General features: G+C 40.6%; 2 protein-coding genes across 21 annotated transcripts in view; both read left to right on the top strand.

The window, feature by feature from the left end:
- Positions 1–17,976, top strand: part of MAGI1 (membrane associated guanylate kinase, WW and PDZ domain containing 1) — a 524,636-nt gene that overhangs the window by 12,798 nt on the left and 493,862 nt on the right. The gene's annotated exons all lie outside the window — the stretch shown is intronic.
- On the top strand, positions 2,541–4,138 carry LOC148131993 (uncharacterized). The gene is made up of 2 exons (XM_087953581.1): positions 2,541–2,675; positions 2,912–4,138. The coding sequence occupies exons 1-2, from the start codon at positions 2,541–2,543 to the stop codon at positions 3,857–3,859; spliced, it is 1,083 nt and encodes a 360-aa protein (XP_087809707.1). The 3' UTR covers positions 3,860–4,138.

The raw sequence follows: 17,976 nt of genomic DNA, 5'->3' as shown, positions 1-17,976 counted from the left end.
GCAAAGTGCTCTTTCTCTAAAGCCTTTTCTGGTTCTGTTAAACAGATACATTAATGCCTACAGAGCAGAATTGCTGTGTAATGTACTGCTGTAATGTACAAAGACAACTAACTGTATAAAGATCTTGATAGCTAAACACTTTGGAATGCCAGAATGTTCTCTTTAGAATTGGCCTGATTTGAATGTGAGGGTGGGCTGAGGTGGAGTGGAGGATGGAGTGTGGCGGGAAACCATCTATCATTAGAACATGCTTGTACCTTAAAAATCTGGCTTCACCTCTTGTATTAGCTTTTTGTTTCAGCTGTTGCATTTTCTATTCCTCTCTGTGAATTAATCAGTCTAAAGTTACTACCCATACAGATTTGTTTATCCGAGTGATGTAGTTAAAATATTTTGAGGATCGCTAAAAGGAAAGGAACAAATGCAGTGAGTTAATGAAGAGAGACAGTGGTCCTGTTTTTCTGCTTGCCATCATATATATTGATCTGACAACATTAATTTGAGTCTGACCTGACTTTTCAAAACAGAGAAAGAGGATGGTGGATTTCTTTGCAGGGCTGGCATGAATTAATCCAAGTCAGCTGTGGAATGTTAGGCTCAATTACATTTACCAGTGTGAATGAAACAGCCTCTTTAATTCTGACATCTTTTCCCCTGAGGGTGTCTGAAAGGGATGTGGTGGCTTCAATAGTCTGTATTTTTTTCCCTTGTTTGCATCTCCTCCCTGGAAAACACTCCAGGGGTTTGGATAAGTAAGAGCAGGAGGAGAGAGAGAGACATATTTATCAGTGCCTCGGTGAATTTTTATGTAATTCTCCCATGAGCTGTTCAGAGCATCCAGTAGTGGGAGGTGCTTCAGTCTCTGCATGTGTAGGCTGGGCTTAATTTGTGGAATGCTCCTCCTCCTCCACAGGACTCCTCCCCAGTGTTCCCCAGTTCAGCCTCATGAGAGATAGGCAGTGCTTGTGATTCTTCCTTGGCCGAAACAGGAAAAAAAAATCCTTTCGTTGCCAGCAGGTTTGACAGTTAATCAGCTTGTCTTTAGCCTTCTATTCCATTCCGATTTCTAAAGTTGGCTTGCATTGTAGAGATTGCAGCCAGACAGGTCCAACTTAGGGAAGCGCCAATTCGCGCCCCAAAGCGGCGGGAGATTTTTTTGGCGCTGCTCTACGCCCCCTCCCCACAGCCGGTATTTCTACCCCTGCCATTTTGACTGATTGCCGCAGCGTTTTCTTTTAATCAGCGGCATGACTTTTCTCTCCAAACTGAGTTGTATCGCTCTCCCCCCTCCCTCTGAACACCATTTGGAGTGGAGGATTTAAACACTTGGTACCTTCCACCCTTCCCCGCCGCTTAGCTTCATAGAAAAAGCCATCGGAGGCTATTCATTTACAAGGCGGAAGTTTGCTGCTGAGGAGCGCGCCAAAAGATTAACGGCCGGAGGTCATCTTTTCTGTCAAGACCTCATGGCCGCGCGCCAGTATCCATTCTCATGCTGTGTGAGGTAGCTCTGCTCGGAGCAGAGGTTCCCTTCAGATATTCTGGGAACCATTATACCCTCGTCTTGATTTGTTTTCATTCGAGGCTATTCTTACATTCAAATTGTTGGCTTAACCCTCACAGCCCAATTAACCCAGCGGCACAACAGCGAGCACCCAGGCCTGTGTCCGCCTGTGTAGGGAAGCTGTTGAAGGCCTCTACCCTTATCAATCTGGGCCTTTAGGCGTTCGCAATTTGGCTGTTTGGCTTTGCTCTGCATGTAACATCGTGCCACTTAATTAACATTCTTATACTTATTATATATATATATATATATATATATATATATATATATATATATATATATATATATATATATATATATATATTAGTGCTTATAATAATAATAATAGTAATAGTAGTAGTAGTAATAATAATAATAATCAATTTCTCTTCAGTATAATATTTTAATTTCAATAAAATATTATTACTGAGATATGACTCATTTTAGATAAGTATTATTCAAAAAAAAAGAGAGAGAGAAAAGGGGGCAGTAAAATCATCATCAGGGCAACTGGTCTATCCTCAGATCAGGCCCCTGGGCGTGCCAACCACCTTCACAGTATTGCATTGTATAACAAGCATACTGCAATTACAATTTGAATCGAAATGGCAGACGGTAGCAGCTCTCAGACCTCATCCTTGAAGGCAAAAGCCAAATCTCAACACAAACCTAAGCAGGCTAAGGGGAATTCTAAAGCCTCAGAAAGGGACGCTATCAGGTGCCATAAAGCTTTACAAAAGGAGATAGATAAGCGCACTCGGGAGGCACACAATGTCTCACAGGACTTCCCTTCCTCCAGCCCAGGTCCGTCTCTTCCCATCCTCCTCCTCCCCTAGATCTCTCCAGGCGCAGCTTGGCTCCCCAAGGCCAACAGGCCCAAGTGCCTGGGATACCGACCACACGAAGGGCTCCCGAAGCCACATTCACTCCGACGGCTGCTGGTCTTCGTCAGGGCGATAGTCTTACTGAGGAGGTTCCAGAGAGGATGAAAGCCTGGATGGAGCTGGCAATCCGCCAGGGAATCGCAGCGGGGCTTCAGCACGCAGTTATGACCAGGGAATATCCTGTGATCACCGATCATGATTCCCAATCACTGAGGTCATTGATCAGGTCGGAGCAGCACCATACCCAGGTACATTTACAGGGGGAGGTCCCCCTCCAAGGGCCGACGGAGGAGGAGGAAGAGGAAGAAGTGGATCAAATTGATCAAATGGAAGAGACTGAATCAGGATCAATACATGATAGCGAGCCCCTGTCAGAAGCAGACCCCTTAGAAAGGGGAATGTCTGAGGATGAGGGCCTTATTCCTGACCAACTGTTTTCACAGGCTTATTCCGCCCACAGCTTTTCAGATCTCTCTTGTTTAAGGCAAAAAATATTGCACGCCTAAACAAGTCGACCCCTTCCACCACACCAACTCCTTCGGAAGAGGGACCAGACGATCTGATTTTCAACCAACCAGTAGTTGAAGCAGAGGTGATCCCAGTTCCTCCCATGTTTTCGGACCTGGTACAGAAGCAGTGGGCCTCTGCAGCGGCGTACACAGCCCCCACTGGATATGACAGGAAATATTTCAATTTGGCTCCTGATTTCTCAAAATTATTGAATACTCCCGAGGTAGATCAACCTATAGTGGGATTAGCGTCCTCCCCCATTCCCAGTGATGCACTGGAGGCATTAAAGCCGGAGGAAAAACGGACCGAGCTAGCCCTACGCAGAGCCCATCAGTCTGACGCGTGGGCCATCAGAGCAGCCACGGCCGGCTCTTTCTTCACACGTTCGTCTCTCAGATGGCTCCGCCTCTTACAGGAACATGTCCCTAATTCTAACCTTAGAGCGCATCAAGATATTGCTAAACTTATTGCTGGTGCTGAATTCTCAGCTGATGCAACTTATCATTCAGTCAAGTTTTCAGCCAGGGCCATTACTTCACATGTCACAGCGCGACGCTTGCTATGGTTAAAACATTGGCAAGCCGACTTTAAGCACAAATGCAAGCTGGCTTCATCCCCAATTGTGGGAGACAGACTGTTTGGCCCTTCCCTTGATCCGCTACTAATCGAAACCCGTAACAAAAAGAAAATTCTGCCTTCCCTTTTTCGGAAGTCAGATCCTAGAAACCCCCAGTCCTTTTGGAGGGAATCCTTTCGATCCTTTTACCAGGGATCCTTTTCACCCAGATACCAGAGACCCCCATCATTCAGACCAGGGCAGCAGCCAGATAGGTCTGACTTCGGGGATAGGAGCAGAAGGGGTGGCCAATCCAAAAGATCCTTTGGGGGAGCAGGAAACAGGCCTTTTCGGCATACAAGATAACTCCCGGGACCCGACCCCCATTGGCGGACGCCTTAAATTATTCACCGACCAATGGGACTCCTCAACCTCTGTTTCCTGGGTCAGAGACACGATCAGATTTGGCCTTGCGCTGGAGTTTCAATCCACTCCCCCAGATTTTTTCATGTCATGCCCTCTCTCCAGAGACCCGGTTAAACGTAATCTCATGGAATCGGCTATCCAACACCTACTGGATATACGAGCCATCCAACCAGTAGCTACCACTCAACAAGGGCTAGTTTTCTATTCACATCTCTTTGTTGTGCCCAAAAGTTCGGGGGGGTGGAGAGCGATATTGGATCTGAAACATCTCAACCGTTTCTTAATATATCGGAAGTTTAAAATGCATACTCTGCAATCTATCTTACTTGGCATCAGGAAGGGGGATGTCCTCACGTCCATTGACTTGACGGAGGCATAGCTGCATATTGCTATTCGGCCTTCCCACTATAAATTTCTGAAATTCTGTTATAATAACCACCGTTTTGAATATGTGACCCTTCCTTTCGGACTAGCTTCTGCCCCTAGGACCTTCACGAAGGTCCTCGCAGCGCTAGCTGCTCATCTCCGGGACATCCCCGTACGACTCCAGTGTTATCTCAATGACATCTTGATTTTGTCATCTTCCGCCCATCAAGCAGTCAAAGACACTCAGAACACATTACAATCCATACAAAAACATGGCTTCTCAATAAATTGACAAAAGAGTCAATTAACACCATCGACTCGGTTAACCCATCTGGGGGCTGTCATAGATACAGTGGAAGGCAAGGTTTACCTGTCACCAGATAGACTAAATAGCATTCAGCAATTAGTTAAGGAGATCAGGGGTCTTAAGTGGGTGTCCCTAGCTGGACTATCAAAATTGTTAGGCAAGATGATCTCATGTATATCTATCATCCCTTGGGCCCAGCTCCACACTAGATCCCTCCAGTGGTTCCTGCTTCCGTACCAGCGCTCTGGCCAAAGCAACTCCAAACACAAGGTCAGGGTACCACCAAAGGTCCTCACATCTCTCCTCTGGTGGACCAGACCAGTCATTAACAGAGGCTGCCTCTTCAAGGGGCCACACAGACTTACCATCACCACCGATGCCAGCCTGTTTGGATGGGGAGCTCACGTTCAATCGCTTACAACCCAAGGCCGCTGGTCCGCCATAGAACAGTCGTGCAGCATAAACTGGCTGGAGCTTCGAGCAGTACACCTGGCTCTCCGCAGCTTCCTTCCTCAGGTACACGATCAGCACATACTAATGCTGACCGACAACGTAACAGCCAAAGCTCACATAAACAAACGGGGCACACAGTCGAAACATCTCACGCGGGAAGCGGAGCGCTTGTGTCGTTGGGTGGAGACCAACCTACTTTCCATCAGAGCAGAGCACATTTCGGGTCTGTCGAATACACAGGCAGACTGGCTGAGCAGGGCCACCATCGATCAATTGAAGTGGCGCCTCCATTCCTCCCTGTTTCAAGAAGTGGTCAGGACATTTGGACAGCCGGTGGTGGACCTGTTCGCTTCCCCCCTCAACACTTCAGCTCCTGAGATTTTTTTCCAGGTACCCCTCGCAAGGAGCGGAGAACTTCAACTCGCTCTGCTGTTGTTGGCCCCCGGGACTCCTGTATGCATTCCCGCCCCTTCCACTGATTTCCAAGGTCATCCAGAAATTGCTAGACGAGAGGGCGGAACTACTTCTAGTAGCTCCTTACTGGCCCAGACGGCCATGGTTTGCAGACCTCCGCAGTCTCTCCGTATCGGCTCCATGGAGAATCCCGCCAGCCAGGGTTTCGTTAACTCAGTGGCCCCTTCAACATCCGGACCCTAAATGGTTGCACCTGACCATCTGGAGGTTGGGCGGAGTTGTCTGAAGAGCAAAAAGCTTTCCAACAGAGTTGTCACCACTATCCTAGCCGCAAGACGCCCCTCAACAACTAGCATTTACAATGCCACATGGTCCAGCTTCTGCAAATGGTGTACCGAGTCTCGAATTGATCCCACCTTTCCTTCTGTGGCTCAAATTCTAGAGTTCTTGCAAGAGGGACTTGACAAGGGGTTGTCACCTAATACGTTGAAAAGACAGGTGGCGGCCTTGGCGCCAGTTCTCACTTGTAAAGGCCTATTTTCTCTTTCCCATCATCCGCACATACGGTCTTTCCTTCAAGGAGCCACAAATTTACGCCTTCCAGCGGTACACCACTATCCCACCTGGGACCTTAACAAGGTTCTTGTTGCACTCACTAAGGGCCCTTTCGAACCCTTAAAATCATCAAGTCTACAATTTCTGATGTATAGTTTTCCTTGTAGCGATCACTTCTGCTCGTCGTATTTCGGAGATTGCAGCCTTGTCTATCAGACAAGATCTTTGTGTTTTCCATGCTGACTGGGTGGTCCTTTGCCCTGATCCTACATTTATACCCAAAATTAACTCGGCTTTTCATAGAGTACAAGAGCTGATACTTCCTAATTTTTGCCCCAGACCATCCCAAGGGATGGAACTGCAATGGCATAGGCTTGATGTGAGGCAAGCATTGCGAATATATAACAACCGCACAGCGGCTTTCAGAAAAACGGTGGCCTTATTCGTGTCCTTTCAGCCCAACACTCAGGGATGCAAGGTCTCACCTTCTACAATAGGCCGTTGGCTACGGGCCGCAATAGCGAAAATGTATCAGACTTAATCCCTGCAGGTGCCCAGGGGCATAACAGCTCATTCAACAAGGAGCGCTGCAACATCAGCAGCGTGGGCCACACAGGCACCAATAACTAAAATTTGTCAAGCCGCAACTTGGGCTTCCCCATCGCCATTCATTAGACATTATAAAATAGATGTGTTTGCATCCGCTGAGGCTTCCTTTGGCAGAAGAGTTCTGCAACAGGTCCACAGGGACCAGGAGGAGATTCCAGGCCAGACGGAGTCCCTCCCGTAGGACAGGCCAAGCTTTGGTATGTCCCACTACTGGATGCTCTGAACAGCTCATGGGAGAAAGGGCATTGGTACTTACTTGACACGCCCGTTCTCTTTGAGCTGTGAAGAGCATCCAGCCCCACCCTTTTTCCGTCTGGTGGGGTCCTTTTTCGGCCAACGAATTGTTAGGGCATTGAGGACAAGGGCGTTTATTTCTCTCGTCTTCGCCAAAACTGGGGAGCGCTGGGGAGGAGTCCCATGGAGGAGGAGGAGCATTCCACAAATTAAGCCCAGCCTACACATGCAGAACCTGAAGCACCTCCCACTACTGGATGCTCTTCACAGCTCAAAGAGAACGGGCGTGTCAGGTAAGTACCAACGCCCTTTTTTAACAGCCTTATGTATACAGAGAAGCGATATGTTAACTTTGTTAATAGATAACTTCAGTAAATAGTTATAGGCCGGGCTAGGGTGGAAAAGGTAACTGAATAATGATATAAGACATCATAGGGTGGAAGCACTATATCCTATATTTTGAGAAACCCATTTTAGTTTAATGTCAATAAGGTTTTTTTTCTCAGTTTTATTTGTTCTGAGCATGAAATATGGAAGTCTCTCTGGTCATGAGCACATTATTATTATTTATAAAACTAAGCATGACACGATACACCCAAAATTTTAGGAGATGCTCTTTCTTGAAATTGTCATGTCCTCTTTAAAAAAACCTGCTTTTCTGTTTTGCATTATTGTAATATGTATATACAGTGCGGTACTTCAAACAAGCATAATGCGCAAAACCTGGAAGTTTGAATAGATGTATCTAATGGAAAAGGCTATGCTGTATATTTTAGGACTGTAACTAGATGTACCTATTAACTTGCTGATTAGCATTTTATTTTAGCCTACCAACAGTTCTTTTTTTCCTTTTAACCAATTAAATAGAAGTTTTGGAAATCAATCCTGCAGATTTAGTGTTTCAGGGTATTCATTTTTTTGGACTGCTGAATCTTTCTTCTTGTTGTTCGGTGTTTTAGTTTTCTATTTTATAGTTTAAGATTATTTACTTTGTTGAGTGCTTTTCACCTGAAGTTCTTATTTTTGCTTGACTGATGGGAAGATTTACTAACTGTCCCCACTACTAGGAGTTTGATCCTGACCGGCTCAAGGTTGACTTAGCCTTCCATCCTTCTGAGGTTGGTAACATGATGACCCAAATTGTTGAGGACAATATGTTGACTCTGTAAAACGCTTAGAAAGGGCTGTAAAACCTTGTGAAGTGGTATATAAGTCTAAGTGCTATTGCTAAGTAGAAAACCTGGTCATTGCTGGAAATTAAGACAGATGTTTGCACATCTGTAGGACAACCTCTTGGAACAGGCTAATTCTTGTCTAGTCCTTAAAATTATTGCTTTTTCTCTCTCATAAGATTCCTATTACCTTTTCACGTGCCATAATTACTAGTTTAAGGATAACTCATAATATAGATTTTTATAATTTTTATAGTATTACGCTCATAATGGAATAAATTTGGGTTGTATTTTCTTCAACATGATTAAGTCATTCTTATGAACTAATATCTCCAAATGTAAATTTTTGAAGTTCAGTGACCACTGAGCAATTACCCTTCCATTATAAGTAACATTAAGTACAAGCATTACAAAATTAATGAACAAAAACATCCCCCTAAATTATTTAAAACCATAATCTTAAATAATTTAGCTAGATTTTGATGGTTGTTGTGTTCTTATTTTTAAAATGAGGATGATCTGTGTCACCCTATATACGCTTTTATCCTTCCACACAAATATTAACATTTAGCTGTTCTAGCTGTAAGCTCTGAGCTAACCACTGTTAAGACAGTTGGTATGTACCAGAGGGTATTCAGCAGGTTATGACCAGTTCTGGAGAACCGGTAGCGGAAATTTTGAGTAGTTCGGAGAACTGGCAAATACCACCTCTGACTGGAGATTTTACAGTATCCTTCCTCTGCCACGCCCACCAAGCCACACCCACAGGACCCATAGTAAAAAAATTGAATCCCGCCCCATGTATGTTTAAAAAAAAGGCCGGGGGCCATAGGGCATGCCTCAAAATAAACTTTGCTTATATTAGCTTAAATATCACTATATAGATTTATATAGATATAGCTGTTATGGTAGGGTCAGCAACTCTAAGATCATCTCTGTGGCTTCTAAAATCATGCTATCAAGCATTGATAACAAAATACCCTATTTCCTTCCTTCCTTCCTTCCTTCCTTCCTTCCTTCCTTCCTTCCTTCCTTCCTTCCTTCCTTCCTTCCTTCCTTCCCTCCCTCCCTCCCTCCCTCCAGGCATGATATTCTTCCGATTAAAATCGAATTCCAATTTTTTGGGAATCGCCCCTCCTTTCCCCCCACCCCTTCTTCTCCTCCTTCCCCTCCCCTCCCCTCGGAGTCCCCGAGTCAGGAGTTGCTGGCGCGGCTCCGCGCGGCTCCAGTCCCGCGTTGCCTCAGGAAGGGAAAGGCAAAAATGAAGAGCCGCAGCGGCGCTTTGCAACGGCAGCAGCGGCTCCTGGTTTTGCCTTTCCCTTCCCGAGGCAACGCGGGACTGGAGCCGCGTGGAGCTGCGCCGGCGGTAGCAACTCCTGACAGCCCCAGCCGGATACCTGAGCGGAGCCCGGGCGGTGCGAGCGGAGGCCGCTGAACGGCAGGAAAAGGGAGCTGGGCCAGCCACAGACCAGCCTCCGTGCAACACACCGCCGCCCGGCCCTGGTGAGGGAAGGCAGCGTGCGCTCCCCGGGCGCGCGGCAGGGGGTCTCTTTTGGCCGGCCCCGATTTTTTTTTTCAGAGCGGAATATCATGCCTGCCTCCCTCCTTCCCTCCCTCCCCCCTCCCTCCCTCCAAAATGGGAGCCAGAAGTGTCTGGAAGGCAAGCTATTTGCATTCATTTCTTAACCCCCATCCACAGGGTAAAGCCTAAATTGTACCTCTGAAATTTTGCCATTTTACCAAAACACCACTGTTTTATTTAGATACATGAATTAGATTCAGAATGTTGGTCTAGTCCAATGTGAAGGAGGTTGGGGGGGGGGGGTTGGGAGTGGAGGACAATGGAACAGTCTGGATTATCTTCACCATGGTCCATTTTACACATCTCTAATTGTAACCCTCAATTCAAAGGAAATTGCCTATCTCTGTACTAGGTTTCATATAGGAATTATGCCTTTATTTTTTTAACTTAGGTAACTCCTCTTTGATTAGTTTTAATTAAATTAATTAACTACCCAGGGTGGTTTGGATAGTGAGATGGATGACATCTAAATGTAATAAACGGATAAATTTTAATCGACTTATTTCAAATCAGGTCTCTTTCTCTTTAGTTACACTGACAATCTTTCCAAATAAATTTAGCCTCTGCTTACATGGATCAGGTTTAACTAAAACCCACAAAGATTTAGATGAGACATGTACATATATCACAGAGGGTTAAACTCACAAGGATAGTAAGGTCCTGTCTTCAATTTCATGATCAACCAGTTGCTCCAAATGTTCACAGTTAATCTATTTCTATTACTTATCCGCAAATGGTTCAATTCTAAGATGATGTTGATGTTGTTGATTAATAATAATAATAATAATAATAATAATAATTAATAATAATGTTATCCCAATTGTAATTGGAGCCCTTGGAGCAATATCTAAAGGGCTACCTAGCTATTTGGAAATTCTGAACTTATCAGACTTGTATAACCTGATTCTACAAAAAACCACCCTACTTGGAACAGCTTATATCCTCTGATGCTACCTTAACAGTTCCTAGGTCCTTGGTTAGGACTCGAGCTGTACCAACCAGTATTTAATCACTAAAGATATAACAAATAATAATAATAATAATAATAATAATAATAATAATAATAATAATAATAATAATAATAATAATAATAATAATAATAATAAATTTAGACTTTGGGCTCTGCAATATGAAGCAGAAAATAGAACCAGAATTGAAGACTTACAGCAATAGCACTTAGACTTATATACTGCTTCATACTGCTTTACAGTATTCTGTAAGTGGTTTATAGAGTTTGCATATTGCCCCCTACAATCTGGGTCCTCATTTTACTGATTTCAGAAGGATGGAGGTTTCTGGAGTTGACCTTGATCTAGTTAGGATTGAACTCCTGGTTTAATTGTAAAACTTGTGATAAGAATATGGTCTCTGCCTTTCAAATTGTCACTGTTAACCCATTCAAATCATTATTCAAAGGACTTTAACTTCCACTAGACTCATGCATATTTAATATCCAAGTGTAAATGAGGAATACTATCCTTTTGACTGGCCACAGTTATCTACTGTACTTTAATTGTAGACCTGAATCAATACTCTTTTAATCAGGAATCTGGATTTTTAGATGCTGCTAATGCAAAATATGTTCTAATTGAATATATTATTTCTGAACAAGGAAAAACCAAGTTTTACCAATTTTTGCAGAAATACTTGGTCTACAGGAGGTATACTAGCTGTGAAATAGTTTTGGTGTGGGATCTACCCAATTATAAATAAAACTGTAATACATCATGAACTGTTTGCTCTCAAGTCCAGCTGCTGTTAGACCCCAAAATATCTTTAATTTGTGTAATAAGAGAAGCAAATAATTCTAATATCAAAACAATTTATAACTCAAATTCTTACAGGTAGTTCTTGATTTACAACCGTTCATTTAGTGACCATTTGAAGTTACAATGGCACTGAAAATGCCAGCTTATGACTACAGGTAGTGCTCAACTTAGGATGATAATTGAGCCCCAAATGTATGTTGTTAAATGAAAAATTTGTTAAGTGGGGACTTCTGGTGGAGAGGTCACAGCGGAGCAGGAGAGCGATCTCTGCAATCCTGTATCCGAATTTTTGTGCTTGGAAGCTCTCAGAGGCATCGTGAAGCTTGGAGAGACACACGAATTAGAAGGGAAAGCCTAGGAACATAGTGGAGGAAAGCAACCGCCCACTGCGACGAGGGAAAGCCCTTTGAATCTGGTGCAAAAGAAACCCGGCATCTACGGCGGGTCCGAAGCTGTGACAGCCAGCTGCGATCGGGAAGCAGGAAAGTGGATCAACGCAAGACATCAGAAGAAGAACGGCAGACTGGGACAGTTTTTGAGAGGTGAGAGAAGAGAGTCCTGTGAAAGACTTTGACAGAGGGAGTCTCCGGAGAGAGTGAATACAGCGACTATTTGGCAGGGGATAGCGGAGCGAAAGGGAGAGGAGGAAATAGAACAGTTTGACAGCTGAGAGAGAGCACCGCAGAAGAAAAGATGGAGACTCTGTGAATAAAAACTGAAAAATTCTATGATTTGGATTGATTACTAGCAGAGCAGAAAAGAGACATTAGAGAGAACAATTGGAACTTTAATGGAGAACTGTAGCTGAATGGAGAGTGGAACCATTTTGATAGAAAGCTGTGACTGTGCAAGTTGAGAGTGAAAGTGACTAACTAGTTAAAGACAACTGAGGAAACAGGAAATGAGGAAAGGAATGTGACATTGTGCAGAAGAAAGGGAAAGAAGAAGGAAGAAAGAAGAAGAAAGCTGAAGTATTAAATTCAAAAGTGTATATTAAAAAAATCTAAAGCAATACACACACACACACACACACACGTATGTATGTATATATATATATATATATATATATATATATGATTGCTTGCAAGAAGAATTAATTCATCCTATTTCATAGATTGCTACATTCTTTATAACTGCTATACCCTATATATCCTTTATATCTTTCTACAATTTGATACCTAGGATAACAACTAATTAATTAATTGATGTATAACTAATTAATGACTATATATTGATTCATAGACTGAATTGAACTATAAGAAAGTTATAAGATATAGTATATAAGAAAAGAAAACAATCAAACACATATTTATCTATATTTATTGAATTATATATGTTTACTATATAAGCTATTATATTTAGAATTATACTTAATTAACTTATTAAAAGGATTAAATAAGATCAGAAAATTAAGAGGGTTACAGACTATTATAGATTATAAACAATAATGATATTTAGTTTTACATTGTTGTATAAATACATACATATATATATAAAGTGTGCATAAAATTAAGGAGAGACATTATTAAGTATATTAGACCTTGTAGTGATAAACTGAAGGAATTAGAATAAGATAAAAGGGAAGTGATAAACATAGAAAATGCAGAAGGGAGTTGATACAACGGATTATAATATTGAAATACTTTCTTAAGAACATAGCTAGATTTGGGAAGCCTAAGAAGTCCACCACGACAACTACTGCTAAGATTGGGAAGAAAACAACATCCAACCCAACATCAACGATAACATCACCAGCAGGACAACGTTCGATAGAGGGCATGCTGAATCCTGAGAAGGCGAGTCAGGTATCAAATATGCAAACAATTCAAATGGCCTTAACAACAATACAAGAAACGATGGTGAGAAACCATGCAGACTTTAAAACTGAAATGGGGGAAATGAAAGGTAAAATATGGAAACTAGACGAGAAGATAAGTACAATCCAAAAAACAGTAGTAAAGACGGAACATAAAATGAAAGCAGTGGAGGCAAAGGCCGAACAAATATAAGAAAGTAGAATCAATAGAACAGAAATTAATGGGAGAGAACAGGAAATTAGAAGAGGCAATTGCATATTTGGAGATGGAAAAGGCTGATTTCTTCCTCAGATTTCAGAATGTAACAGAAGAAAGGGGGGGAGGACTTGCCCAAACTAATGGCAGATCTCATAGCAGAAGTGTTACAAAAGAGAGCAAAGAGGTTCGAAGGGAAATAGATGAGGTATATAGAATATATACCAACTATACAAGACGTTTTAGATTTCCAAGAGAGGTTTATATACGATTCTCAAAGAAACAACTAAAAGATGAGATATACAAAGTGACAAGAGACGAACCGCTGAAATTCAAGGGAACAGAAATTGTAACGTTGAAACAAATTCCAAGAAGAATAAGGGAACATAGAAAGAAATACAGATTCCGGGCCGCCCAACTGAATAAGAATAACATCCTGTTCAAATGGCTCATCCCAGAGGGAATGTTAATATGGCAGGATAAAAAATTTAAAATAGACAGTATAGGAAAAGCGAGGAAATTTTTTGAACTGTATGTGGTATCAGGAGAAGACCAGAACAGCAAAGAGGAAGTGGAAAGTAGGAGCCAAGAAGAAGATCGGGTGGAGGAAAGAGAAACAGAACAAGAGGAAAGAGAGCTGGAAGAAGTGGAAAGAGAAGGCGTAAGAACGAGACACCAAACGAGAGCAAATAAGCTTCAACAAGAAACAACTACAGAGTAAGATGGCAGAAGAAATCAAATTGATTTCCATTAACATCAACGGTTTAAATTAACAAATTAAGAGGAAAAAAACGATAACTAAACTACAGAAACTGAACTTAGATATTATATGCCTTCAAGAAACACATATCTAGAAACATCAAAGTAAACTGTTAGAAGCACCAAAGTTAGGAGATTTATACGTATCTCTAGCCCAACAAAAAAAGAGGGGGATAGCAATATACATTAGGAAACATTTACAAGCAAACCAGGTATATGCAGACAAGGAGGGTAGGATTTTGATATTAGAAGTTTATATAAATTATAAGAAAATAGTATTGACAGTGATATATACGCCAAATGAGAAACAAGAAAAAATTTATACCAAACTATACAGAAAATTAGTAGAACAGGAATATGAGAACATATGCTTGCTAGGTGATTTCAGTGCAATAGTAAATTTAGGAAAAGATTACAGCAATGGAAATCCAGGGGAAAAAGGTAAAAGGAAAACATTACCAAAAGTATTCTATCAAATAGCGGAAGAATTAGGATTAAAAGATATATGGAGAGAAAGAAATCCAGTCAAAAAACAGTATACTTACTATTCAGCACCACACACATCATGGCCAAGATTGGATATGTTATGGACAAATGGGGAAATGGAATGTAATATAAAAGAAATAGAAATTGAATCTAACACATGGGTGGACCATAATCCCATTAAAATAATTTGGAAAGGATTGAAAAAAAAACAGAAGATGGATACTAAACAAGGAGATCCTAAAAGAAAAAGAATATGTTAAGATGATGGAAAAAGAATTGGAGTTCTTTCTGAAGGAAAACAAAAAACAACAAATATCAATTCCAAACCTATGGGACACGACTAAAGCATATATCAGGGGCCTAGCAATTTCATATAATACACGTAGATATAAGGAAAAAAAAGGAGAACAATCTAAAGTACTAGATACTCTTAAGGAGTTAGAAAAAAACACTAGAAAAAACACCACATAATAAGACAGCAAATACGGAGAGGATAATGATTAGACATAAATTGAATATTTTAGCACACGATGAATGGTTACAGGACATGAAAAAGATAAAACAGAATTATTTTGAACACGCGAATAAGCCAGGAAAGTGGCTAGCCTATAGACTTAAGAAAGAAAAAGAAAAAAAAGAGTAATTCAACAATTGAAAGACGCTGATACAACATCAAACTGAAAAGAAAAAACATATTGTTAAAAGTTTTTTTGAGGAATTATATAGTAGGGAAGAGGGAAATATCCAACATTACTAAGAAGGAAAAGGGCTACCTGTGATCCCAGAAATAGATAAAGAAGAGATAAACAGGGAAATAACATTAAGAGAACTGCAAGAGGCAATCCTGAAACAGAAAAACAGTAAGACACCAGGACTGGATGGTCTCCCAGGGGAACTGTATAAAATGCTCCAAGAAAAATTAGAAATGCAATTATTAGAACTCTATAATGAGAAACTGATGACAGCAAAATTATCTAAGTCATGGGGGGAGACATACATAACATTGATCCCAAAAGAAGATTCGGAACATCAATTAATTCAAAATTATAGGCCCATATCCCTTTTAAATGTTGATTATAAAATATTTATGTCTATAATGGCTGAAAGATTGAAAAAAACCCTTAATCAGATCATTCATAGTGACCAAAACAGATTCTTACTGAATAGACAAATTAAAAATAATACCAGAATGGTATTGAATATAATAGAATATTATGAAGCAAACCCAGGAAAACAATTGGCAATGGTCTTCCTCGATGCGCAAAAGGCATTTGACAATGTTAATTGGCAGTTCATAAGACAACAATTAAAAAGCATGCAATTTGGCAATACATTTATTAAATTGATTTCAACAATGTATACGACACAGACGGCTAGTGTAATAATGAACGGTGACAGAACAGAAACATTCAAGATCAACAAGGGAGTAAGGCAGGGATGCCCACTGTCACCCCTTCTCTTTATTCTTACCTTAGAAAACTTATTGGAAAATGTTAGGAAAAATGTAGGAATCAAAGGGGCTTTAATTAAAAAGGAGCATTATAAGGTACAGGCATTTGCCGATGATATAGTATGTTTTTTAGAAGATCCAGAGGATACAGGAGTAAAATTAATAAAGGAAATAGAGGAATTTGGCAAGGTCGCAGGCCTTAAGATTAATCAAAACAAAACGAAATTATTGACTAAAAATTTAAAAGATAAGCAAAAAAAAAAAAAAATGGAAGGAAAATTGGGAATGCAGAGTGTGAAAAAGGTAAAATACAGTATTTAGGCATTTGGTTAACAGCAAGATGCTCTTCAATCAAAAAAGATAACTATGACAAATTAATAATACAAATCAAAAAAGAATTGGAAATGTGGGGGAAATTACAGCTATCACTACTGGGGAAAATTGCGGTAATTAAAATGTCTACCCTACCAAAAATGCTATATCTTTTTCAAACTGTACCAATAAGATTGGATAAAACCTTTTTTAGAGAATTAGATCGACTAATAAGTAAATTCGTTTGGGATGGGAAAAAAGCTAGGATAAAAATGAAATTGTTAAAGGACAAAAGAGAAAGGGGTGGCTTTGGATTCCCTGACTGGGAAATGTATTATCAGGCTGCGGCTATGATATGGATTAAAGATTGGATCAACCTGGAAAATAGAAGAGTATTGTCGATAGAGGGTCACGACTTGCAGAGAGGGTGGCATAGTTTCCTATAGGATGGGAAATGTAAACAGCATGCATATTTTCAGAGACACATGATTAGAGATTCATTAATTTGGACATGGAACAAGATTAAAAAGAATCATTATACTAAAATACCAAACTGGCTCTCAACTATGGAAGCACAAATCTACCCAAATGCAATGGATCTGGGGAAAAAGAGGAATTACAAAGACCTATTAGACACACAAGGAAGATTAAAAACGAGACAAGAATTACAGCAACAAAATATAAAGATAGATTGGTGGCCATACATGCAAATTCAGGCAAGATATCAGAAGGACAAAGAACAATTTGGTTTCTGCATGGCAAAGCATCGATTAGATAAAATTCTATAAGAAATGGAAAAGAAAATGATTTCAAGAATATATAACTTTCTATTAGATTTTAAAATGGAAGAGGAGGTGGTCAAAGAGACGATGGTGGTATGGGCGAAAAATGTTGGCCACAATATAGACCTGGAAAATTGGGAGAGAATGTGGGGATCAAATTACAAACTAATTACATCCACAGCATACAAGGAAAATCAATACAAAATGTTCTACAGATGGCACCTTCCTCCCGCTAGATTGGCAAAAATGTTTTAACTCAGACCCAAATTGTTGGAAATGTGGAAAAGGAAAAGGCACTTATTTTCATACCTGGTGGACATGCCAGGAAGTGAAAAAATATTGGAATACAATTAGACAACGGATAGAAGAAATCATGAAACAGAAAATTGAATTTAATCCGGAAACTTTTTTATTAGGTATAACACAAAAATGCAATAAAACAGATAGATATATTATGTTACATATATATTAACAGTTGCAAGGATTTCGTACGCACAACTTTGGAAGGAAAAAAGGGTTCCACTGGAAGGCATGGTTATAAAAAACATAATAAATTGTATAGAGATGGATAGGCTAACAATGAAAATAAAAGTCAGAGAAGATTCAATTTATTATACCTGGGATGCCTGGTATGAGTGGTTTAGAAATAAAAATAAAATAAAATGGCAATTAGGAAAAGAATGAGGGAATATGTAAATATGTAAATATACCATGGAGAAGATTGGGATGTAAGGATAAAAGATATTGATCTATAGTAAGAGTAAGATGTAATGGTAAAGGAATAAGTAAATACAT

The sequence above is a fragment of the Notechis scutatus genome, chromosome 2 (genome assembly GCF_049901735.1).
Source record: "Notechis scutatus isolate UNSWTSFEM ecotype Mainland chromosome 2, rNotScu1.2, whole genome shotgun sequence".
Taxonomy (NCBI): domain Eukaryota; kingdom Metazoa; phylum Chordata; class Lepidosauria; order Squamata; family Elapidae; genus Notechis; species Notechis scutatus.
Note: the sequence above shows the minus strand (reverse complement) of the source record. Positions and strands in the feature narration are given on the sequence as shown.

Coding starts and splice junctions, on each gene's coding strand:
- LOC148131993 (XM_087953581.1), top strand. CDS start 2,541: ATGGAGCTGGCAATCCGCCAGGGAATCGCAGCGGGGCTTCAGCACGCA. Junction 2,676..2,911: donor CGGAGCAGCACCATACCCAG/GTACATTTACAG, acceptor CTCTTGTTTAAG/GCAAAAAATATTGCACGCCT.